Source organism: Staurois parvus, unplaced genomic scaffold (assembly GCF_062004578.1).
Source record: "Staurois parvus isolate SC_StPar_1 unplaced genomic scaffold, SC_StPar_1.0 ptg000365l, whole genome shotgun sequence".
NCBI classification, from domain to species: domain Eukaryota; kingdom Metazoa; phylum Chordata; class Amphibia; order Anura; family Ranidae; genus Staurois; species Staurois parvus.
Window position 1 is genome coordinate 2454309 of NW_028318161.1, and position 25364 is coordinate 2479672.

The window sequence follows — 25364 nt, forward strand, 5'->3', positions numbered from 1 at the left end:
CTCCACAATAAAAAGCAAACCTGAAGCTGAGCTGGCACTGCACCCTGTCTAGCACATGGCTGGAATCCAGGGACTGCTGACACATTACAGTGCTGTGCATAAAGTGCTGTTGGTGATACATAAATCCTGTATAATAATAATATTGGACATTATACCAGCACAATCTAAGTCCAATGAGAAGGTCATAAACTGACTCTAGCCCTCTGATGTCAGCCACTCTCTGTGAATTGTCCTTCTGTCCCCCTTTTAATTAGGGGTGTCGGATGTAGAAGGGAGGAGGATGGACCTGTATAGCCGGGATCCCACCTGATCACTACCCGGCGGCATTAGGACCGGGATGATCCAGGTGGAGGGGCCCCTGGAGATGGCAGCACCTGGAGCTCAGCTCTGTGTCTCCAGCCTGACTTCGTCCTGCACACCTGGCCATGGAAGAGCCGACAAACAGCGCCGGAGGGGCCCCCACCCTTCCTGTGGCCCCGGACCCCGCAGTGCCCATGGCCACTGAGAGCCTGGAGGAGGAACTGTGGCTGTATGGAGGTAAGTGGGGCTGGGCGGAGTGGAGGCTGGAGAAGGTGTGATCTGCATGGAGGATGTCGGATCCCATCACACCACCATCCCTGGAAGGTCGGACACCTGGGGTGTGCAGCACAGAAAGGAGCTCCGGCAGGGAGATGAGGAGGTCTGCCCGACAGTGGAGATGGGGATCACTGTTTCTGGATTTTATTTGGCAATCAGAACTAGAAAATGGTAATCTAATAAAACTGTGATAAAAGTCAGCAGCCCATTTGACCCTTGGCAGTGGAGGGATTGGATCTGATCGGTCAGCCAGCACTGCCAGATCTCAGCACTTGTTGGTTCCATTGATTATTTTAGGGAAGGCACATAAAGTATAGAAGAAGTCAAAGTCACCCCAGCTGGAATTTGGGTCAACATGTGTCAAATGGATGCTTGTTTTCAACCGCAGTAGCGAAAAAATCCTAAGGGCAGGATAGTTACATAGTTAGTCTGGCTGAAAAAAGACAAAAGTCCATCCAGTACAACCGTTAAAAAAAAAGGTATACTCCTATACCCAGTCCTAGAAATCTTCTCAAATTAATTAAATTCTGACAATGAATGTGGTTTGTGTTTGAGGAAAATGTATACCCATTGTGATGAAATCTGTTTAACCTCCTCCTGGTCACTCCGGGTTCCATATGTCAGGGGTCAGAAAAGATCAGCGATCACATGAAACCAGCTGCCCCAACAACATATGTGTAGCGTGTGGGTGTTATGGCCCTTTTCACACTAGTATGACTTGGCATGCGACTTTGAACACATGAAGTCGCAATACAAGCTGCAGCCCATTGATTTCAATGGTACCTGTTCCAATCTATGCAACCTAGAAAAGGTCTCCACGCTACGCCAGAAAGTGTAAAGGCGCATCAAAGCTGTGCGACTTTGGAGTCATACTAGTGTGAATGGAGCCTTAGGCTCACCCTTTTGTCGCTGCACATGTGTTAGCCAGTCAATCTATGCAGCATAAAAGGTCTCCACGCTACTTTGATGCAACTTTCATGCAATTTGAGTGCCAGAAAGTGTAAAAGCGCATCAAAGCCGTGCGACTTTGGAGTCATACTAGTGTGAATGTAGCCTTAGGCTCACCCTTGTGTCGCTGCACATGTGTTAGCCAGTCAATCTATGCAACATAAAAAAAGGCCTCCACGCTACTTTGATGCAACTTTCATGCAATTTGAGTGCCAGAGAGTGTAAAGGCGCATCAAAGCTGTGCAACTTTGGAGTCATACCAATGTGAATGAAGCCTTAGGCTCACCCTTTTGTCGCCGCACATATGGGTTAGGCAGTCATAAAGGGGTTCTGTTCACACTTCAGTGTTTGCAGCTCATTTCCCTACACCTGACTACTCTCAACATGCAGAATCCAATTCTTTCTAATTGTCCCTGTTTACACTTGTGCTCTTCAGTCCTTCTGCACTCAAAAAGTACACTTTTTTTTTTCCAGGCATTTTTGCCCCCATAGATTTCAATTGGTGTGTTTGAAACGCACAACGTATGCAATTTTGCAGCTGAAAAATTCCTTCCTCCTGTAGAACTGCTCTCCTCCCTTGGGCCAGCACAGAAAGCAAAGGCCTGAAGCTTCATACATGTGCAAAGCGCACCAGGCTTGTAAAACACCTGAAAACACTTCAAAATCCCTAGGAATATGCTTTGCTCAGGTCAATGCAGGCTAAAATGTCAATCCAATCAAATATCAGGCCTGGGGGAGATTGGAGGGGCTTTCAGATTAAATTAGTTGATGCGATGTTGGCAAAAAAAGAATGTTTAGATGTACGGTTTTTCCGACTTTCCATTCAAATGAAAATCTGTGTATGGCCAGCTGTCATACTGTCCTGCTTTCACAATTCAGATGATTAGAATGATCCATAACCCCAGGTTCACACCTAAGCATTTTCTGAAGCGTTTTGCAGAAACACAGTAAAGTCCATTTAACATGATTTCCTATGGGACAGGTTCACATCTCCATGTTTTCACCCGGGAAGGGACATTTTTGAACGCAAAACGTTGCATTTTTGGTTCTACAGACTTCAATGGGAATGCTGCAGAAAAGCATGTATTGTGTTTGATGCGTTTTGTATTTAAAATCTGCCTAGCAACAAGAAAAGAAATGGGGGGGGGGGAAAAAAACGCAAAACGTGGCAAAAACACAAGTGCCAAAATGAAACACAATGCAGAAATGCATCAAACGCAACCTGCATAGGTGTGAACCTAGTGTTAGGCTTGCGCCTATGCAGTTTGCTTTGGATCTGTTTTTGTATTGCTTTTTGCATTCCACTTTGAATTTTTATACATGCGTTTTTACTGCACTTCATGTTTTTTTTTTTTTGTTTTTTGTTTTTTTTGTTTTGTTTGTTTTTTTTTGGGGGGGGGGGGGGCGCTTCAGCGGCTTCTCTTTCCTTTTTCCTTTTTTTTTTTCTTTTTTTCAATTGAAGGGGAAATGTTTTTGTTGCTGGGCAGAATAACAATGTGGAAAAAATGCACTACATACGTTTTCAACAGCATCTCTATTGAACTCTGTTGTAGCAAAAACGCTACTTTTTCGTGTTTAACCACCTTCCGCTCGCCATATAGTACAATGACAGGCGCAAGGTGGTTCTCTCATTCTGATAGAACGTCATATGACGTCCTTCCATTCTCACCAAGCATGCGCGGCTCAGGGAGCGATCGTCGATGCGCTGTGTCCCTCGGACACGGCAGATCACGGAAAGAGCCAAAGATGTTGGCTCGGTCATGTGATCAGCTGTATCCAACACGGAAAAGCCGGTTATCGGCATTTCTCTCCTCTCAAGCTGTCACGCTGACAACTCGAGAGGAGAGCCGGTAATCCGCTTTCCGCAGAGGGGACATGTACACTGATCATCAGGGCACTGATGATCAGTGTGCCCTGATGATCAGTGTGGCCCCAGAAGTGCCACCTGTCAGTGTCCATCAGTGCCAGCAGTCACTGCTCATCAGTGCCACATGCCAGTGCCACATCAATGCCACATATCAGTGCCCATCTGAGCTGCCTTTCAATGTCACCCATCAGTGCCAGTCAGTGCCGCCTATCAGTGCCATGTATCAGTGCCCATCAGTGATGCCCGTCAATGCCCATCAGTGCAACCTACAAGTGCCTCCTCATCAGTGTCCATCAGTGCCACCTATCAGTGTCCATCAGTGCTGCCTATCAGTGCCATATATCAGTGTCATGTATCAGTGCTGCCGTTCAGTGCCCATCAGTGATGCCTGCCAATGCCCATCAGTGCCACCTACCAGTGCCTCATCAGTGTCCATCAGTGCAGCCTATCAGTGCCCATCACTGCAGCCTCATTAGCGCACATCAGTGAAGGAGAAAAATCACTTATTTACAAAATTGTATAACAAAAACTAAGAAAAAACGTTTTATTTTTCAAAATTTTCAGCGCTTTTTGGTAAAAAAAAAAAAAAAGTCCCAGAGGTGATTAAATACCACCAAAAGAAAGCTCAATCTGTCTCAAAAAAATGATAAAAATTTCATATGGGTATAGTGTTGCATGATCGTGCAATTGTCATTCAAAGTGTGACAGCGCTGAAAGCTGGAAATTGGCCTGGGCAGGAAGGGGGTATAAGTGCCCTGTAGGCACAGCTACTCAAAAAAGCGTAGACGTGAACATGCCCCATAGGAAACTATGTTAAATGGACTATAGTGTGTTTCTGCAAAAAGCACTTAAAAAATGCATTGGTGTGAACCAGGCCTCATACACCGTGTCTGACGAAATCCGCTTTGCTAATGCTTGGATATGTGGAAAACATGCCATGCTTGGGGAGGGGAGCTGGAGCAAACAGACATAGGAATATTACTTTTCTTAGAAAACTGAATTTCCTTAAAGAGACAATAATAAATTAGCATCGCTGTTAATTACATTTTGTAAGTGTGATTTGATGGCATAGAAGAAGTTTAGGGAGAAATTTTGTTAATTATTTATTTTATCTGTATTCTCTATATTATATGTTATTTATATTCTGTATAATGTTGGCATTCTATTGTGTTATTTTTATAGATATTTAAAGAATATAAATAACAAAGATAACCGACAATAGAATGCCAACATTATACAGAATATAAATAACAGATAATATAGAGAATATACATATTATAAAGAATATAAATAACTTTCTCTATATTATCTGTCTTCTCTATAACATCTGTGTTTGTATTCTGTATAATATCTATATTCTCTATATTATCTATATTCTGTTATCTGTCTTTTCTATTACGGTATTTATATTCTGTATAATTTTTACATTCTGTTGTCATCTGTTATCTTTGGTATTTATATTCTTTATAATATCTAAATTCTCTATATTATCTATATTCTCTGTTATCTGTCTTCTCTATATTATCTGTTATTTATATTCTGTATAATTTTGGCATTATATTGTCTATCTATATTCTTTATAATATCTATATTCTCTGTATTATCTATACTCTCTGTTATCTTTATTTTCTTTATAAAATCTGTTTTCTTTATATTACCTGTATTCTTTGTATTCCCATGCATTGTATTTCTGTGTAAATTGCTCTGATTTCTTTGCCATGTGTTATTCGGTGCCTCATATAATCACAGGTCCCTTAGTGTATGCTTCCACATAAACACAAATTCCCATTAGAAGTAGTCGTTTCAGAAAATAATTGATCCCTTACCCCTTATTAGGGTTTGAATTTAGCCGTCAAAACACACCTATATTGTATTAATAGCAGTCAATGCTGATTATTCAACAACACCATGGCAACATTTTTTATTTTGAATCAGATTAAATTATTTTGTTTCCTAGTTTCTGAGCGTGTTTATAAGAGTTGGGGGGGGGAAAATGAAATCCATATTGCTGTCATTTATTGCAGGAGGCGAGTGGGTTACAGTAAGACGCAGCAATAAAAGGTCTACATTAGGGCTGTTGCACTCATATTTAGGGTGTCGGTATTTGTGGTGCCTGGGAGCTAAAGCTGCAGCATAGTTTTACCTATAATTAATTAGATTAAAAAAAGGTATGCGCAGCTACATTTGTAAACACTGGCACTTGTACGCGTATGGGCTTATTTCTGAAACTATAAAATTGTATGTTTTGAAATACACTGCTCAAAAAAAAATGAAAGTAGCACTTTGAAAACACATCAGATCTCATTGGGGAAAAATCTCATGCTGGATATCTATACTGATATGGACTGGGTAATGTGTTAGGGACGTAAAGATGTCCCATCGTTTTATGGAAATGAAAATTATCAGCCTACAGAGGACTGAATTCAAAGATACCACAAAAGTCAAAGTGAAAAAATGATGCAGCAGGCTAGCCCATTTTGCTGAAATTTCATTGCAGCAACTCAAAATGGTACTCAGTAGTTTGTATGACCCCCATGTGCTTGTTGTCAGGGCATGCTCCTAATGAGATGATGGATGGTGTCCTGGGGTATTTCCTCCCAGATCTGGACCAATGCATCACTGAGCTCCTGGACAGTCTGAGGTGCAACCTGGCAGCATTGGATGGACCAAAAATGATATCCCAGAGGTGTTCTATTGGATTTAGGTCAGGCGAGCGTGGGGGACATTCAATGGTATCAACTCCTTCATCCTCCAGGAACGGCCTGCATACTCTCGCCACGTGAGGCTGGGCATTGTCATGCATCAGGAGGAACCCAGGGCCCACTACGCCATCATATAGGATCTGACAATGGGTCCAAGGATTTCATCTCGATACCTAATGGCAGTCAGGGTGCCATTGTCTAGCCTGTAGAGGTCTGTGCTTCCCTCCATGGATATGCCTCCTCAAACCATCACTGACCCATCACCAAAACGGTCATGCTGAACAATGTTACAGGCAGCATAACGTTTTCCACAGCTTCTCCAGACCCTTTCACATCTGTCACATGTGCTGAGGGTGAACCTGCTCTCATCTGTGAAAAGCACCTGGCTCCAGTGGCAGCCCTGCCAATTCTGGTGTTCAATGGCAAATGCCGATCGAGCTCTACGGTGCCGGGCAGTGAGCACAGGGCCCAATAGAGGATGTCGGGCCCTCAGGCCACCCTCATCAAGTCTGTTTCTGATTGTTTGGTCAGAGACATTCACACCAGTGACCTGCTGGAGGTAATTTTTTTAGGGCTCTGGCAGTGCTCATCCTGTTCCTCCTTGCACAAAGGAGCAAATACTGGTTCTGATGATGGGTTAAGGACCTTCTGTGGCCCTGTCCAGTTCTCCTAGAGTAACTGCCTGTCTCCTGGAATCTCCTCCATGCTCTTGAGACTGTGCTGGGAGACACACCGCAAACCTGTAAATGGCACGTATTGATGTGCCATCCTGGAGGAGTTGGACTGCCTGTGCAACCTCTGCAGGGTCCAGGTATCGCCTCATGCTACCAGCAGTGACATTGACCCTAGCCAAATGTAAAACTAGGGAAAACAGTCAGAAAAGATGAGTAGGGAAAATGTCAGTGGCCTCCACCTGTAAAACCATTCTTTTAGGGGAAAAAAATGATTTTTTCTAAATTTGCATGCAAAAATATTGCATATTGCAGATGTGTTGTGTGTGTTTGTGTTTTTTTTTTTTTTTCTTTTCAGATTGTATCGGTAGGGAGCTATATCGAGCTTTAGCTACTGACCTCTGTAAACATAGGAAGTAGCCTAGAGTTTGTCCTGCCAGGTGAAAATTGTACGTCTTAAATGTTCACATACAGTTTTTTATAAGTAGCAGGCTATATTTTGAGGCCTGAGCATAATAAAGAAAATCAATATGGTCACACTGGGTGCGACTTGGCATGCAATTTGCATGTCATGCAACTTGCAAATCGCATTCCAAGTTGCACCCTATTGTCTTCAATTACAGCTGTCAGATCGGTGCGGTTCTCACTTGGTTAGAGCCGCACCGATTTCTAAAGTAGTACATGCACTACTTTTGGTGCAATTTGCATAGACATCTGTGTCAGATGTCTTGCAAATAGCACCTGAAATTGGCATGTCCCCCGACTTTGAAATCACGCAACTGTGAATCGCGTGATTTCAAAGTCGGGCTTGATGTGACCGGGGTGTAAAACTGGAGCACTCAGTCTGGTGCAGCTGTTCATGGTAGTCAATTACCTTCTAACTTCAGCTTGTTCAATTAAGCTCTGACAATAAAACCTGGAAGCTGATGGTTTCTTTGCAGAGCTGCACTAGATTTTGAACTTTCCAATTTTAGTACATCTTCCCCTAAATGTTGCTCTATTAGGATGTGGAATAGATTTTGGTCTATTTTTAAATTCATAAACCATTGAATATCTACTAGAAAGGAGCCATAGGGCTGCATGTGGGCCAAAACACCAAATTATCATGCCTGTTTTAGAATCTTAGGAAATCTGTCATTAGGGAGTATACCATCACTGACCTTCTTTTTGCAATTATCTGGCTGTCATGCTTGCTTTGTGGTTTGGTAATTTGATTGTGGATTCATTGGCACCTCTGGGGCTAAACAACTGCAGGGAATTGAATATCAATACATAAAAGCTGTGGTAGAAAAATATTAACACAGCCCCCCCGGCAGCCCTTTTGTGGGCTTTATTACTAAGAGGCTGTGCAGATTCTCTATGCCGATGACACGCAAATTTACCTCTCCACCCCTCACCTCACCCCTTCATTTTCCGCCCTTATCACCCATCTACTGAACGACATATCGGACTGGATGTCGCTCCCTTTCCTCAAACTAAACCTTTCCAAAACCGAGCTCCTAATTTTCCCCCCTGCCCGCACCCCCCCCCCCCCACCCTCTCCATCACAACCAACAATGCTACCATCAGTCCCACCATGCAAGCCAAGGTCCTAGGTGTCATCCTAGACTCTAACCTGTCCTTCCAACCCCATGCCCAATCGCTGACTACTGCATGCAGATTCCACCTCCACATCATCTCCAAAATACTCTCGTTCCTAACCCCAGACACTACTAAACAACTCGTTCACTCCCTTATTATCTCACACCTGGACCACTGCAACTCCCTCCTCACCGGCCTACCTCAAAACAAGCTAACCCCGCTCCAGTCTATCCTGAACTCAGCGGCCAGACTCATCCACCTGACCAACCGATCCACTTCTGCCACCCCCCCTCTGTCATTCCCTCCACTGGCCCCCGATTGCCCAACGCATCAAATTCAAACTACTAACACTGACATACAAAGCCATTCATAACACTGCCCCAAACTACCTCATCGACCTGATACCCAAATACCACCCTACCCGTAATCTTCACTCCTCGCAAGACCTCCTACTCTCTAGCTCCCTGGTCTCCACCTCCCACGCCCGACTGCAGAACTTCTCCAGAGCTTCCCCCATCCTCTGGAACTCACTCCCCCAATCCCTCCTCACCTTTAGGTGCACCCTGAAAAACCCATCTCTTCAGGGAAGCCTACCCCACCCTCACCTAACAGCTGATCCCCTCCACTCCTCACTCCATTCCATCCCCCACAGCCATCTCCCCGTGTATCACCATCCCCTCCTTCCTAGACTGTAAGCTCGAAAGGGCAGGGCCCTCTAACCCTTGTGTATTGTTTTGCTACTGTCTCATGTCTTGTCCCCCATTCTAATGTACAGCGCTGAGCAAACCCTTTGGCGCTACATGAATACTCTATAATAATAATAATTTAACCACTGTGATTGGCTCTTACTGCGGTCACATGATCAGGAGCCCATCCCACTGGCTCCTCATCAGTAGCCAAGACCAAGAGCTCGGCCAGTGTGCAGGGAGCGTGCAGTGAGGTGTTCTATTAGGTGTATACTGTTTTTTTTATAAATGTCATTCTGCTTAAAATGAGAGAGACCCTCTCACTGGGAGGTAACTGGTGACACACCTGAGATATAAATTGAAGATGTACCTGTGGGAGTTTAAAATGTGTCTTGAATGTCAAACACTTGTACACTAAGTTGACTATTATGTACACTCAGGGCTTTTTTTTTTTGTGCTGGAAGGTCTATTGATGCTGGCTGATGGGGGATCTATTGTCGCTGGTGGTGATGTTATTGTGTAATAGTCTATTGTTGCTGGGGAGGTCCTTTGTTGCTGAAGGGGGATTTATTGCTACTGGGTGGTCAGATGTTGCTGGCAGTGATCTACTGTCGAGGGACAGGTTGGCTGCTGGGAGATCTGTTTTTTTCTTTTGGGGGTCTATTGTTGCTGGGGTGGAATATTGTTGTGGGGGGTCCATGGTGGCTGGGGAGGGTTGGGGGCTCTATTGCTGTTGGCTGAAGGAGATAGATTTTATTGGTTTTCATGTTGTTAACAAATTCCTTGCAAATTACCACAAAATGATACTTGGCACTGTGCTCTCTAAAAGTAGCGGTACTGGAAGGTGTGGAAGGGGTGGAACCAAGGAGGGGGATGGAGGCAAGAAGTGACTCCGAGAGGGGAGTTCCTGCACCTAATCTCTGAGGGGGGAAAAAAAAGCCCTGTGTACACTACATGTAATTAGGAGTCCAAATAGGATTATGGGATTTGCTGATGCATGTATGGCTTATAGCTCTGTTTTTGTGATAAATTGTAATGGGTACAGAACTCTGTCCCAATACCTCTTTTGTAGTAGTGATGGAGCTCTCTGTGATCACAGCTCAGATTATCCGCCAAGCTATGACAACCGTAAGAATAAAAACAATCATAGATCAATAAGAAGTTTATATATGTGAAATGGAGTGCAAAACGTCCCGTAGTTGACAACATCAAATTGTGAATGAATCCGAATGACACCAGTGCTCACACACTCCTTACCAGATGGAGAGGTCTCAACAAACAGATCAACTTCAGTTTTCTGTGATACAGCCATAATATCCCCAATGCCAATTCAGGTTTGGTATGGCTCCAGACAGATGGAAAGACTGCAACTTTTATAGAGATCAAATGTGTCTCATGGTATCCCAGCCACAACATCTCCAGCAGCTGCTCAGGTCTGCCATGGCTTCATTCATATGTCATATGAGATCAAGACAGGAAAAAAAGAGCAAAGTGCAGCAAATCATAAAAATGTATTGTAGTAATCCACTCACCTGAGGTAAATGAGAAAATTGCAATATTCAGTAATCAAGGTGATGTCACAAGCCTTGGCTCCACCCAGCATGTTTCCACCACAGGATCATCATCAGGGAAGGAGAATCATGGAATTGTAGGCTGCACAATGGAATATTACTTTAATCCTCCATAGATTGTAAACTCCAAGGAGCAAGGCCCTCCTAACCCTCTTGTATTGAACTGTATTGTCTCCCATTATATTGTAAAGCACTGAGCAAACTGTTGGCGCTATATAAATCCTGTATAATAATAATAATAACATAGCAAATAAATTAATAACAAACAATGTCTGGTGTTGAAAATGGCCGTGGCACCTTTATTGATTTATTAAACTGTATAATAAATACATACTTTATCAATAAATATTCATAAGAGAAAAACCCACTCCGTCATCTGACTCGAGCCATATATATTAAAATTTTAAAGTCCCCCCCCCCCCCCCCCCTTGATCCAAAGGTGACAAACCACATAAGGTGTCTGCAACAGGATGGGAGGGGAGCTCACCAAAACGCTCCTGGCCAACTGCGCGGAGATACTGTCTTTTATGTAGCTCTGATCACGTGGTATCGCAGCTTCTAGAAGTCACGTTTTTCCCGCCTGGCTTCAACTTGACTATGTAAACCACGTGGCCAGAGTCCCTGAACAATTATAGGGACCAGTGCAAATAAATATGTTGGCACATAAAAACAATTTTAAGAGTCCTTGGCAGCCACGCTCCCATGGCTGTGGGCTGCTTATTAGCACCCCTCTTCATTCTGTGAGAATTCTGTGCTAAATGTGCAGCAATTTATCAAGTCCACAAGTGTAAGGGACGCCTTTTAGCACACACTACATGGGTAAAGACACATCTCTGCTATGGAGCTGACATTCCACGAAGATCTAACATGCAGGATATGATCGGTAAACCACATCAAAGTGCTTTTTTGACCTTTTTGTTTTATCTTTATATTGGATTTGCAGAATAACAATTGCAGTAATATAAAGGCTGGATACAATGTTTAGTACAGTATAACACTTTTGGTAGTAAAATACATTTTGTATAGAAATGTACACTTCAGACCAAAATGAGAGACAGATGAGACTGCACGAGGATCAGAGGGCTAGTCCCTCCAAATGAAGGACAGTTGGGAGACTCTGAAAGACTCTGGACAATGAAGTGTGCCTAGTTAGGCCCCTTTCACACAGGGTGGACTGCAGCTGCGATCTGCTTGCTCAGCAGAGGATCTGTCTGCTGAACCCCGCTGAGCAGGCAGATAAAAGGCCCCTGTCTGCTTCACTTATGCAGAGCGGACACGGGCGCAGACTGCTCTCCTCTATAGGCAGTCGGATGTAAACAGACCGCTTGTCCAATTACACCCGACTGCCATCCGATCTGCTGGACGGGAGGGGAACTAATCCCATCTGTGTTTTTTGCGGATCGGATTGGATGTAGGCCGTTGTAAACGCATACATGTCCGTTTGCACCCGCCGCTCCATAGAGGAGAATATATGTCCATTTTTCAGGAACCTGTACCTTTTTTTTGTTTTTTTTTTTGTTTGTTTTTTTTTTTGTTTTGTTTTTTTTGGTTTTGTTTTTATCGAACACCTGTGTGAATGGAGCCTAAAGTGAGTAGAGCTGGATACTTAATTGTGGACTTTCTATGGATTTAGATCTGAAACAGATTTCATGTTTTCAGTGGGTGGGATGACCTGTCCCACATTATTCACAATTGGGATGGAGCCCCCCTATTTTTTCACAATGGGGATGGAGCCCCCCTAATTGATCACTACTTTAACTTCTCCACGGTGCACTGCTCCTCCTGCAGAATACATTGTAAAGGCTTCACAGGAAAAAAATGTTTGATACTGAATAAAACAAAGCTAAAACCATCCTTCGTGCAAATGATAGTGTGATTACTCTCTTCAACTTCATGTTTTAAAATGCTAGATAAATTATATTCTCTCTCACATATCTACACTTTCATTTTTGGATTCTATTCATACTGACTGATCCTAAATTCTGCTTTGTGTTTTTTGCAGGTTCTCCTGCTCCTTCTCCAGATGAGAATAGATCAACCTCTGAGTACGTATATCTTAACAGGAATGTATAGTGGTTTTCTATATTTATTTTTATGGTCCAAGCTAAAAAATAAATGTTTTAAGCATGCTCTTAGCTCCGTTTAAAACTATAAAGAAATAAAATAGTCCCTAATCCTTTAAAGCCCCCCTTTTAATATCTGTGATTTTGAAATGCACGCTGAAGCCTAAAACCGCATATATTTTTGTCCATGCAAAGTGAGCCAGAAAATGCAGATATAATGGGGTTGTACTATATTCCCTGGATTATTTAAAATTTGCAAAGGTGTTTCTTGGGAGGATCACAGCCTCCTCCTATGCATGTTTGTGTATATAAATTTACTGTCCAGCGTGTGCACATTGCCATTTGTATTCTTCCTGAATGTATGTAGTGTATGTATGTGTGTAATAATTATATATAATGTATTTATTTTTTTGTCTTTCCTCCCTAAATCCATAGACATACACAATCATTTGATCCCTTTCAAGATATCTCTAGTGGGAGCCTGGAGCAGAAGGAAGGGTCGCTGCAGGTGAGCTTCTCTGTGGTTCATATGTGCCAAGGAAGAAAACTGTTTTCAGTTAACAAAACAATAAATAATATCTGCAAAAATCAAATCGGTTACATAGCTATATACAAATTATACATAAGGTTGTTGTTCATCTTGCATTTTTAAAATGTATCCTAAAGGACCCCCTACACCTAAACTGGCAGCAGTATTAGTGGTATAGGGGTAGGTGGTATAGGGGCTATAGAGCTATAGATTTTACATGTTTTGTTTCATGTAAATTATTTTCTTCTTTATTACTCAGTTACTGCTATCTATTCCTTAGCCCATAGATATACATTTTTATTTTTTTTTACAGACCTCACAACATGAAAATCAGTTATAACTTACCTTCCTGCTCACCCAGTGTAAACCTTTAGTCCTTTGCTGGCATCCCCAATGTCTAAAGAACAACTAAAAACTTCTGTGTGACAGTCTAAACAAGTATCCAATCCATTTACTAGACACCAATCAGCCATAACTTATGACTGCTGACAGGTTAATTGAATAACATTGATAATGTTGTTACCATGGCATCTGAAAAGTCGGTGGGATATATTAGGCAGTAAGTAAACATGTTAACAACTTCAGGGACATGTTAAAAGCAGAAAAAAAGTGGGCATCATAATTTGTTGTGTATGGAGCTGCTTAGCTGCAGGCTGGTTAGGGTGCCCATGCTGACCTGTGTCCACCACCAAAAGAACCTACAATGGTCACATGAGCATCAGAACTGGACCACGGAACAATGGAAGAAGGTGGCCTGGTCTGATGAATCACATTTTCTGTTATGTAATTTATTTCAGGTAGTTATATAGCACCGTCAATTTACACAGCACTTTACATATATATATATTATACATTCACATCAGTCCCTAACCCTCGAGGGCCGTACAATGGAATGTCCGAAACTTACATTCATGCATAGACATACTAGGGCCAATTTAGACAGGATCCAATTAACCTGCTAGCAGGTCTTTGGAGTGTGGGAGGAAACCGGAGTACCCGGAGGAAACCTACGCAGGCACAGGGAGAACATGCAAACTCCAGGCAGATGGTGCCGTGGCTGGGAATGACCCTAGTACTGCCAGGCAGAAGTGCTAACCATTTAGCCAGTGTGCTGCCCTATGTCATGTGGATGACCAGGTGCGTTGCTTATCTGGGGAAGAGATGGCACCAGCATGCAGTATGGAAAAAAGGCAAGTTTGATGCTTTGAACAATTTTCTGCTGGGAAACCTTGGGTCCTGCTATTCATGTGGATATTACTTTGACACATACCACCTACCCAAACATTGTTGTTAACCAGGTACACCCCTTCATTGAAATGGTATTCCCTGATGGCCTCTTTCAGCGAGATAATGCACAATGCCACACTGCAAGAATAGTTCAAGAATGGTTTGAGGAAGACAATAACCTGTTTTGAGCTGTTGACCTGGCCTCCAAACTCTCCAGATCTCAATCCAATCGAGCATGTGCTGAAAAAACCAAGTCCAATCTAATGAAGGCCCCATCTCAGAACTTACAAAATGTAAATAATCTGCTATTGATGGCATGGTGCCAGATACCACAGCATACCTACAGAGGTCTAGTGGCATCCATGTCTCAACAGGTCAGGGCTGTAATGGCAGCAGGACCTACTCGATATTAGGTGAGTGGTCATAAGTTATGGCTAATCGGTGTAGGATGCACACACTTCATAAAGTAAAGGGAAATGTTTCTTTGCTTTCCCTGACTGAGACAACTCATCCTCCTGTCAAAAACTGCAGCTTTCAGGCTAGGTGTGGCCAGGAACTAAATGAAAAACTGCTTAATTTGTAATCAGCAGTGACCATGCCGATGACCATGTGCCCTGAAATGTTTTTGTTTTTTGTTTTTTTACACCACTGTAGTGTAGTAAGGCACAGCCTATACGAATGGCAACTCTGCTCTGAATTCAGGAGCAGTGCAGCATCATGATACACAATCACAGGAAGCTGCATTAGGTGGACTTCACTGATGGTCTCAACAGCTATTTGTGTAATTTGCGGGAGGACTGATAAAAAAACGCTTATGATTAAGTTCTGGTGCACTTCTAGCATATATTTTTTATGGAAGGCAATAGTCCTACTTAAAATACTGAGGTATACTTCTCCCCTAAAGTTTATCAGACCTGTTCAACAGCAACATTAAATCTCTGCTTGACAGAAAAACATTAGTCATCAATTTTAGATAAAATCCATATCCTCTCAAGGCACACACAAATGTTCCAGGTGAAAATTTTGACACCTCTGTTCTGTGTTATTCAAGACTTCTCTTTGCCTTTCCAAAACCATTAAGGGTGTCATGGTGCATTGATTTCAATGGGTTGCCCTAATGCTGCATACCTGTACAGTAAATGGGTTCTAAATGTCTAAACATTAGATCTGAAAACTGTGTGCGGTACTCTGCCTTGACTGTCTCATATCAAACTTGTCATCACAGTGGTTTGTTAGTACACGTAGTGTCTATGCCTTATGAGAAGTGGAAGAGAGGGGAAATAATAGTCTAGGGCAGGGGTTCCAAACTTTGTAAAAAAAAAAGGAGCCAGTATACTGTCCTGCAGACTCAACGAGGGCTGGACTGTGGCCAGTGGACGTAGAAAAGGTCCCGATGTCCGTGGGAAAAAAAATAATGCCCCATTGTTTGGTGTTATTGGGAGGAATTGTGCCTCAATATTGATTTCATTGGACCCTATCATTTGTGTCACTGGGAGGAATTGTGCCCCATCATTGATGTCATTGGACCCTAACATTTGTGTCACTGGGATGAATTGTGCCCCATCATTGATGTCATTGGACCCCAACATTTGTGTCACTGGGATGAATTGTGCCCCATCATTTATGTCACTGGACCCTGTCAATTGTATCACTGGGAAGAATTTTGTCCCATTGCTGGTGTCATTGGATTGAGTTGTGCCCCCTTCATTGGTATAAGTGGGGGGGAATTATACCCAATTGTTGGTAACAGTAGATGAAATAATGCCCCAAGGGCCAGATAAAAGCAAGCAAATGGCTGCAGTTTGGAGATCTCTGGTTTAGAGCCTTTGAAAAAGACCAGGCCCAGCTAATATAGGCACACATGAAAAGCGAGATGCAAAAAATGTTTCTATCGCATCACAGGAAGCCTTCAGTGTCTTTGCCCACACAGTAACAAATATGCATAGAACAATCTTGCCATTTGCTGTATGCTGGAGGGACGGTTTGGATGTGTTGGCTGCCGTCATGCTGCTTCTGCTTAGTCTTGTCTCTAGGCCTGAAGACCACTTTGCCAGCTTGGCTGCACTGGCTGGTGGAAAAAAAAAAACTCAATGAATGTCATAAATGATATAAACTACTGAGAATCTTTGAGATTGAAGTGGGTGTGATGAGATAAGAGAGGTAAATAAACTATGATCTATGAAAAAGATACATTGAACATTAAAAGGCATGAGAACATTTTCATGAGTTAGGATTACATTGATTTCCTGGTTAGTTTTTTGATGTAGGACAATTTATTACCAGGTTAGGAAAAAATGAATTTATTTATACAATCATTGCGCCAGTATATTACAAAACAAATGAAAGTGGGGGTTAGGGACATCCAGTAAGTTTGTGTGCCCTGGCCCATACCGGCTTTCAGTATGCCTGGCAGAACTTTAAATACTGACATACAAACTCCATATTCTGTACAGGTCACTCAGAGCTTCAGCGATGATGAAGAGGACAGCGACACTGACAGCGATGATGTGGAGGTTACAATCGGTGATATTCATCCATCCTGCATGTATATTGCTTTTACTTCCTCCATAGAATAGGCTATAATTGTTAATATTCATTGAGATGATATACAACATGGTGTACACAAAAATCTTACTACATGGATGAGAGGCTGTCTTGCCCCCAGAATTGAGTTCTTATTTTTCCTGTTCATTGGCCTTATTGGTAACCTCAATACAGCTTTAAAAGTCCAAATGTAAAATGCTCCTTACCGTTAGAACATGAATTAACCTTGCAGAAGAGACTTAGGAATGTAGAATTGTGTGTTGGTTCTCAGACCCACTGTAAATAACAAAAATTAGAGTTATTGCCAACTAACAAACTTTGTGAAGTTTGGATGGTTCCTGATGAATCAGCCAAAATTCCCTGCAAGGATGGCCCTGTCAGCCCCCTCCTCCCCAACATCCTCCAATTTTCTTTTTTTTTTTTTTTTAAGTTCAGGAACCAGACAAAACATTTTCAGCCAAGCAGAGGCAGTGTCCAATTCAACACAGCTGCAGCTAGTGTATTCTGACTGCCGCCTGCAGTGACTATCAGAATAAAAGAAGCACATCTGGGGTTTCATCCATCCACTATGTATAGCAGGGAAGGAGGAATCCGGTCATTTTCTTTTCATTCAGCCTGCAGGCTGAATAAAAGTGAATGGCCAGCTTTAGCTTAAAGTGATTTGTAAACTTTTTATTTTTTTATTTTTAAAATAGCAAATGTGTTATGCCTACTTGCCCTATGTCATACAATTGCACAGACCATCCCAGATCCTCCTCTACATGGGTCCCTCACTGGCTCCTCCTCTTCTTGGTGTGACACCATAGAAAGCTATTTCCTATTGTAGCACACCTGCGAGCACAATCCTGAGCCATGCTGCCTGCATCTATTAACATAGAAAACACATTTCGGCCCCACCCCACGATTCCTCATCACAGAAATTGATTGACAGCAACAGTAGCCAATGGCTCCCGCTGCTATCAATCTGCCTTCTGAGGAAGGAGAGAGCCGCTGCTCTCAGGCACAGATCTGGATCGACATTAGGCTCAGGTAAGTATAAGGGGGTAAGAGAGGGATCCTACAGCGCAGAAGGGTTTCTACCTCAATGTAAAGAATGCATTAAGGTAAAAATCCTTAAGACTGTAGAACCACATATAAAAAAAAAAATCCATTCACAAAGGATTAAATAAGAAACCACTTGCCACTGAGTGTAATATTTCATAGATCAACTTCATGTGAATGATAAAATCTAGAGAAGAGGTCTCCAAACTTTGTAAACAAAGGGGCAGTTTACTGTACTTCAGTGTGGCCACTGGGAGTAAAAATTGCTCCAGCATCAATGCGAGGAGACCATGTCTCAGGCGTTGTAGTCAGTGGGATTAAAAAAAAAAAGACATCAAGCCTATGGTCAGTAGGAGGAGGAACATTGCCCAATATTGGTGTCGGTGGGAAAAATTATGCTCCATTGTATGTGTCAGGAGGTAGAATAGTATCCGTGGAAGGAACGGTTCCCTAAGGGCTGGATAAAGGCAAGCAAAGGGCTTCATCTGGCCTGCAGATTTCAGTTTGGGGACCACTGATCTAGATTCTGCAGCTTTGGCAAATTTGTTTTACAAAAGCAAAAATGACAAGTATGCTATGATCCGTCCCAAATATTCAGTCTCTAACATTAAAACAGCCCTGCACGCTGCCAGCGAATTTCCCGGTGCCTCATGGAAAGGTCCTAATTGGGAGCTTTTCAATCATGTGACCCCTGTGACAGGCGGATACATGACCCTAGACCCCACCCTGCCTCCCGGCGCATTTTACTGACATGGCATGCCTTGGTGGCAGCAGACTCTGGCTGTGTATAGCTCACAGGCTGTCTTTTGGCTTACAGATAAAAGTGATCAAGTGGCTGTACAGCCGCTTGTTCGCTTTAGTGGATCCTCAGAATGGGCTCTTTTGTCCCATTTGTGGGCCTGGGACCCACATAGTGGGCATTGTTGGTAGGAAAGGCAAACTCCCCCCCCCCCCCCCCCCCCAAAAAAAAATTAAGCCTGTCCCGCCCCCACATACATGCACATATCCATGTAACGCACACCTCGGGGGCACTCCAGAGGAAAAGCTACAATTCTAGGCCCATTATCCCTATATTATTTGACACATCACGTTAGGTACTAAAGTGTATCACAGATTCACGTGCACACACAATTTTAAGGCTTGAAATGTTGGTGCGCAACCTCAACTTTTACATTTTACCTTTGGGCAATTGAGTATTACATTTGTATGCTCTAAAATTACCTTCTTTTCATAACTTTTGTATTTTTATTTTTTCTAAAAATTAGCGATAATATTGTGTCACAAATTTTAACTACCCCAATTTTTTTTATTCTCCAGCGTCTTTGCTGTCAGAAAATATATCAAGTTTGGGGGGGTTGGCTAACCTCCAGGCCTACAATGATGTTTTTAAATGGGTGTGCAGCAAAAGGGTTTGTGTCCGTTCATGTTTTTCAGTAAAAGATGAAAGGATAAACTTATACTGTCAACCCTTTCTACCCCCTGCTTTTCTTCCTCTTCTCTCTGCAGTGTACTGGGACACCTCTGATCTGTCCAAGAAGCGCTGCTGAGAGAATAGGGAGAAGATTTCAAATCCCTGGGCCATTGCATCGGCTGTGTGGGCATTGACAGTTCATTGCCCATGGAGTATATTGAGAACCAGGGACCAGGGTGGTGGGTGTAGGATATTGGGTGTAGAGCAGGGTTGTTCAACCTGTAGCCCCCAGACCCCTCTGATGCGGTCTGCGACCTCAAACCAGGGAAGCGCATACCCAGGGTCAGAAACCCATTGATTGTGATCTGGGCTTACTGACCCGCTATCCCAGAGCATCAGACTGCACTGACTCAGCACCAGCAGCGGAGGAAGCAGGTGACCGTGGAGGGAGCAGGAACTTCCTAAGCCAATGCTTCCGCTATAGTGCTGGCTCCTATCCCAGGTGGAGTGATACCAAGTGCACTTCAGCTTTCTAGCAGCCTGGAGAGCAATGCCAGCAGAAACTTTGAAGAGGAAAAGGAGGTCCGTGTATTAAACATCACATATACTGCGCTTTTGCAATGGGCATATTGGCACCTATAAAAGGGGTTAATAACTATTAGGCTGCTTTTACACTGATTTGGAAATGCAGCACAGTGCACCTATGGCTTTCTTCTGGGTTAGCTGCACTGAGCCATAGACTTCTATTATATCCTGCGAGTTTGATGTGCTTTCTGAAAGTGCACCACACCTGCAAGATATAATAGAAGCTCATCAGTGTGAAAGTAGCCTTATAGGGGGCGCAGGACAGTAAAGGTTCATTTATATTTGCAGTTAGCGGGAGTGGTAAAACCCCATCGTTGAGAAGTGTTTTTACCACACCCCCCACCACTAGTGTTGCGACCATGCCCTATGCTCCAGGGAGCCTGTGCGACCTCCCTGTCACATTGTATTCTACACTTGGACAGGAGAGGCGGCACATACAGGGACCGATCCTCCCCATTATCCTGCAACCACTGAAAGCCAGCTTCTCCTCTCTCTCCCACCGAAATCTAGCAGCTACAGAAGGAAAGTATTCATTATGCTATTTAAAATACAAAATTCTAAATTTCGAACAGTTTCATTGTGTGCAATTGGTTACCAAATCACTTATGTGGCCCTCACTCTTCAAAAGGTTAAGCACCCCTGGTGTAGGGTGTTCACCTGTAATTCTTTCGGAAAATATGCAAAAACCTTTTTTTTTTTTTTTTTCTTACTGCTGTAAGAACAAATACAGCTAAATGTATCTAAATACTATCAGAAATTTAAAGCGGTAGTAAAGTCATAAAAAAAACAAAAGTCTGGTCCCCCTGCAGAGTGAAACAATAGCATCGCATACTAGCACAGTATACAATATTTGCCTTAAACCGTTGTCACCGCTGCCAGGGCTTTCATCTTCACCCAGTCTTCCTTCAGGGTTTCTGGGCTCCGAGCTGTGATGGCATCACTCTCGTGCCTGTGTACTGGAGTCACGGCTGCATCACAGAGCTCTGAAGGGATGGCATGAGTGTGCCTTCAGAGTGTATAGGCTGCTGATGTCACCAGCTGCCAAACAAGTGAATATCTCCAAAACCATGATATTCATTTTACCTACAGGTAAGCCTTAAGTTTACTACCACTTTAAATAAAAGCTTCATGTTGTAAAGCACTCCCTGCAGTGTTGTATAGTTTGTCCCAACGCCTGTAACTTCTTTGAAGTAATTTGAGTTCTTTTTCTTTTTCAGGGAATCTGTGGGAACCCAAAATGTCAAAGGGAACAGAGGATATGGAGCAGCTGGTAAAATATTTCCCTTGTTTACGCCAATCCTTTTTAATGCAGTTCATTAGAAAAAGGTTCTGTTACTGATTTGTTACTTTTTCATTCAGAGCTGTGAAAGGCGTTTTTTCCTCTAACAACTGCTGTTTAAATTGTTACTAAACCCAGGACCCCGCATTCACTCTATCTGGTCTCCCACAGTACACACAACATGGAAATGCAATTATTTTAGTAAATATAAACTGCTAAATAGTTTTTCTCATCAGAAGCTAGAGCAGTCTTGTGACTTCTATCAGTGTCCAGCAGAGCACTGGTTAAAGCTTGTAGGAGGAGTTTTCTTTTTGCTCTAGGACAGTGGTGGGCAACCTTTTTTTTCAACTGAGCCAAATCTCGCCAAAACCACGATTGAAATTTATTTTGAGAGCCACATTTTTAAAACTGAAAATACATAGGATGGTACACTGTTTTTAGTTTCAATAAGTTTTTATAGTAATTCATCCCCCATATAGTAATTCATCCCCCATATAGTAATTCATCCCCCATATAGTAATTCATCCCCCCTATGGTAATTCATCCCCCCTATGGTAATTCATCCCCCCTATGGTAATTCATCCCCCCTATGGTAATTCATCCCCCATATAGTAATTCATCCCCCATATAGTAATTCATCCCCCATATAGTAATTCATCCCCCATAGTAATTCATCCCCCATATTAATTCATCCCCCATATTAATTCATCCCTCATATAGTAGTAGTAAGTAAGTAGCAAGTAGTAAGTCAAGTCCCTCCTGTGTCAATTCACTTACCTTTGCTCCGCGCGTTCCTCTCGCCGTGCTCCCCGCGCCGTTCCGGTCTTCAGGGCGGACTGTGAGAGGAGCCTAGCTCCCCTCACGTTCATCACGCTGCCCCGCCTACACACATCCTGACAGCCAATCACTAGCTATCAGGATGTGAGTGGCAGCGAGACTGGCCAATCATTGCTGGGCTAGCTGCAGAGTCCTCGGCCACCCGAGAGGAGGGAGGGGAGGGGAGCGGCCGCCCGAGAGGAGGGAGAGGAGGGAGGGGAGGGGAGCGAGCGCCCGGCACACAGAAGAGCCGCATTAAAATATGTAAAGAGCCGCATGTGGCTCGCGAGCCGCGGCTTGCCGACCACTGCTCTAGGAAGATGCAAAACCCCTGACTTCTGTTTGGACAGTGCTGATTGGCCCTGTGCTGATTACATGCACTTTCCCAGGGTGGATTTGATTTGTATTAAATCATAATTTTTAAAGAGCAACTTTAATCTCTGTCCCGCAGCGGCTCCCCCTCTGACCCACTGTTGATTCACTTTAATGGGACATCTGGTGATGCAGCAGTGACACAAGGTGAGGGATGTGATGGCAGCAGGTGAGTGGATGCCCACTAACAGGCGCTGCCATGATGGATCTAAAATGACAGGTGCTCTTTAAATGTAAGGAATCCAATTAAATGTTGCTGGTATTTAGAATCTTTAATATTTGCAAACCAAATGAAGGTTTCCTTTTTAGAATAATAAGCTGTCAGGCTAGTAAAACAGCGATAGCCGAACCGATTTTAGATTAATAGGTTAATCACACATAGCTGGAGAACTACTCAAGTTCTTCTATTCCATATTTTTTTTCCTCATGGTTGCTGTGAAATTGTGTGAATGCATCAATGCAGTGCATGTTCTCAGCTTGCATTCATTGAATGAGTTTACCAAAAATTTAAATATTGCAGAAAATACAGCCTCATGCTACATAACTAAGCTCTTTTTCATGCTGAATAAACTAAAATATTAATGCATCTTAAATAGAAAACTATCTTTTAGATAGATTTGTTTTTTTTTTACTCCAAACTCATTTTATTAAAATAAATTTGATAAAAATCAAAAAAATCCGATTTTACATAAAAAAAAAATCATTTTTTTGTTTTTTTTGTAATCTTTGACTTTTATCCACTCTGCACTCTCCCAAGGAAACAAAAAACTCTAGCAATACACACTAAACTAAGCATGTGCAGAAGGGCTACTAGTTCAGTTTGTCTTATCAGGAGATAAGACTGGGACATTTGAACAAGAGGAGGGGCAGACAAAACAGGATCAAATGGCCTTTTTACATAATGCAGAAGAATAACCCCTAAGGCACCACATGAGTATAACAAGCATGCTTTACTGCATATTCATGAGTATAACAAGCACGCTTTACTGCATATTCAGGCTGATTTTACTGTTGTGGGTTTGGTAACACTTTAACAGCAACTTGGCTCTACCCCCAGTCTCCAAGTTCTGCAGTTTAAAGGAGTTTTAGGATTACGAAATAGTCTAAGGAACACTGGGTGTAATAGAATTGTTTTCTTCAAACCTGTCTCCACTGTGTAAATTACTACTTTATAGAGGTGCTATGTATATATCCGTTTAAATTGCTTCATACTTGGCAACATTTGATTACATCTTTCTGCATATTCCTGTGTAATGTTGAGGCTTTCATGTAGCTTAAGGATATTTTAGAAGAGTTTGTTCGGGCAGGAAGCTGATCTTTTAATAACAAAGGTAATTTTTTTAATATACTTTCATTGTTTCACCATTTTATTATATACAACAGGAGAATAAAAAAAAAAATATTTCTCATTTAACAACTTGGTGTACATTTTGGCAGATGAAAGAACTACAATTATCCATGAATGTGTGGGGTGTATATGTGTCATCGTGGGCACCAGTATTAATACAAAATAGAGGAAACTGAGGAAAAGAGCAGGTCAGAAAAAGAGTGGGGTGGAAAGTATGGCCTGTGCTCTGGAAGAATGGATGGGGCTGCCGATGAGACGTGAAACTCTATCTCGGCTCTAGGGCAACCAGGGAGCAAGTATGTAGCCAAGGGACAATGTAAAAGAAAAATACTGTTAGAAAAATTTTGCCAGCAAAGGTTTCCCATTTTTAGAGGGAATGGAGTGTAAATTTTATTCAGAGTAAGAAATCCTGAACATTGCTAAGGATTTTGGTTCCCAAATTGCAACCCCCATTCAAAGAGGAAAAGGTATGAATCCGTCCTAAATCTGGTTTAGAGTTAAATATTAGGACTTCTGGCATCAAAATTATTTTTGAAGCTTGAGAAGATGTCATGTCTCAAATTTGTGTGTGGGTTTGTTTTTTAAATAAATTTGGAATGTTCTTATATTAGTAATTTCAAAAATATTGTCCTGTAAAAGATATGGTATTGTTTTGTATTTCCTAGACCCCTGGTACCCATCTTGCGGCCCCTTGGCACTTATTGTTTTCTTTTGGTCCCAGCAGCCAACAGAAAAACCATTGATTTGCAAAGGGGCTTATAAGGACAGTGATTTCTAGCTGTGTCCATATAGCATGTCTCAGTCTCCTGCAGCATATAACTAGTCTCCAACCACACCTGTAGCATGTCTCCAGTCCTAATCTGTCACTGAAACCTTTCTAAATATGGCCATAGACATACAATTGTGCTCAAAGTTGTCATACCCATGGAGAATTGGTAATATTCAGTATGTACTATTTTTAAAGAAAACGTGAGTGAGCAGGCAAAACACATTTCTTATGAGAGTCCTATTGAACTATAGGTCATAACAGAATGGCACAATCATAAAACAAAACCATGCAACAAGTAAACCAATAAAATGACCTCTGTTCAAAAGTCTGCATAGTCTTAGTTTTTAATACTGTCTATTGCCCCCTTTAGCATCAGTGACTGCATGCAATCTTTTGTAATGGTTGTCTGAGGCCCTGATTTCTTGCAGGTGGTATAGTGGCCCATTCGCCTTGGCCTTCAGGTCTTTGGTCAACTTGCATGAACCACACGTTTGGGATCTTCCCAGAGTGGCTTGATGAACCTTCACCTTTTTCTGCTGTAACCATGCTGCATTCATCCTGCCAACAATTTTCACAAGATTCTCCATGCCATTAGAACTCCCATCCCTCCACCACAATGCTTCACAGAGGGGATGATTTTCTTGTCACTACAGACCTTGTTGACCCCTCTCCAGACATAGTGCTTATGGTTGTGACCATAAAGCTCTATTTTGGTCTCATCTCTCCAGACTAGTATGCCAGAAGCTGTGAGGCAAGATGTCAAGATGTTGGGCATAAT

General features: G+C 42.5%; 1 protein-coding gene across 1 annotated transcript in view; it reads left to right on the top strand.

Moving 5' to 3' along the window:
* Positions 1-425: 425 nt before the first annotated feature.
* The window catches only part of LOC149456271 (uncharacterized), a 41136-nt gene continuing 16197 nt past the window's right edge, over positions 426-25364 (top strand). Inside the window, exons 1-5 of the mRNA XM_089685172.1 lie at positions 426-537; positions 12605-12647; positions 13101-13173; positions 16875-16966; positions 21220-21272. Coding sequence (XP_089541298.1) covers positions 426-537; positions 12605-12647; positions 13101-13173; positions 16875-16966; positions 21220-21272 — 373 coding nt within the window. The remainder of the gene's footprint in view (positions 538-12604; positions 12648-13100; positions 13174-16874; positions 16967-21219; positions 21273-25364) is intronic.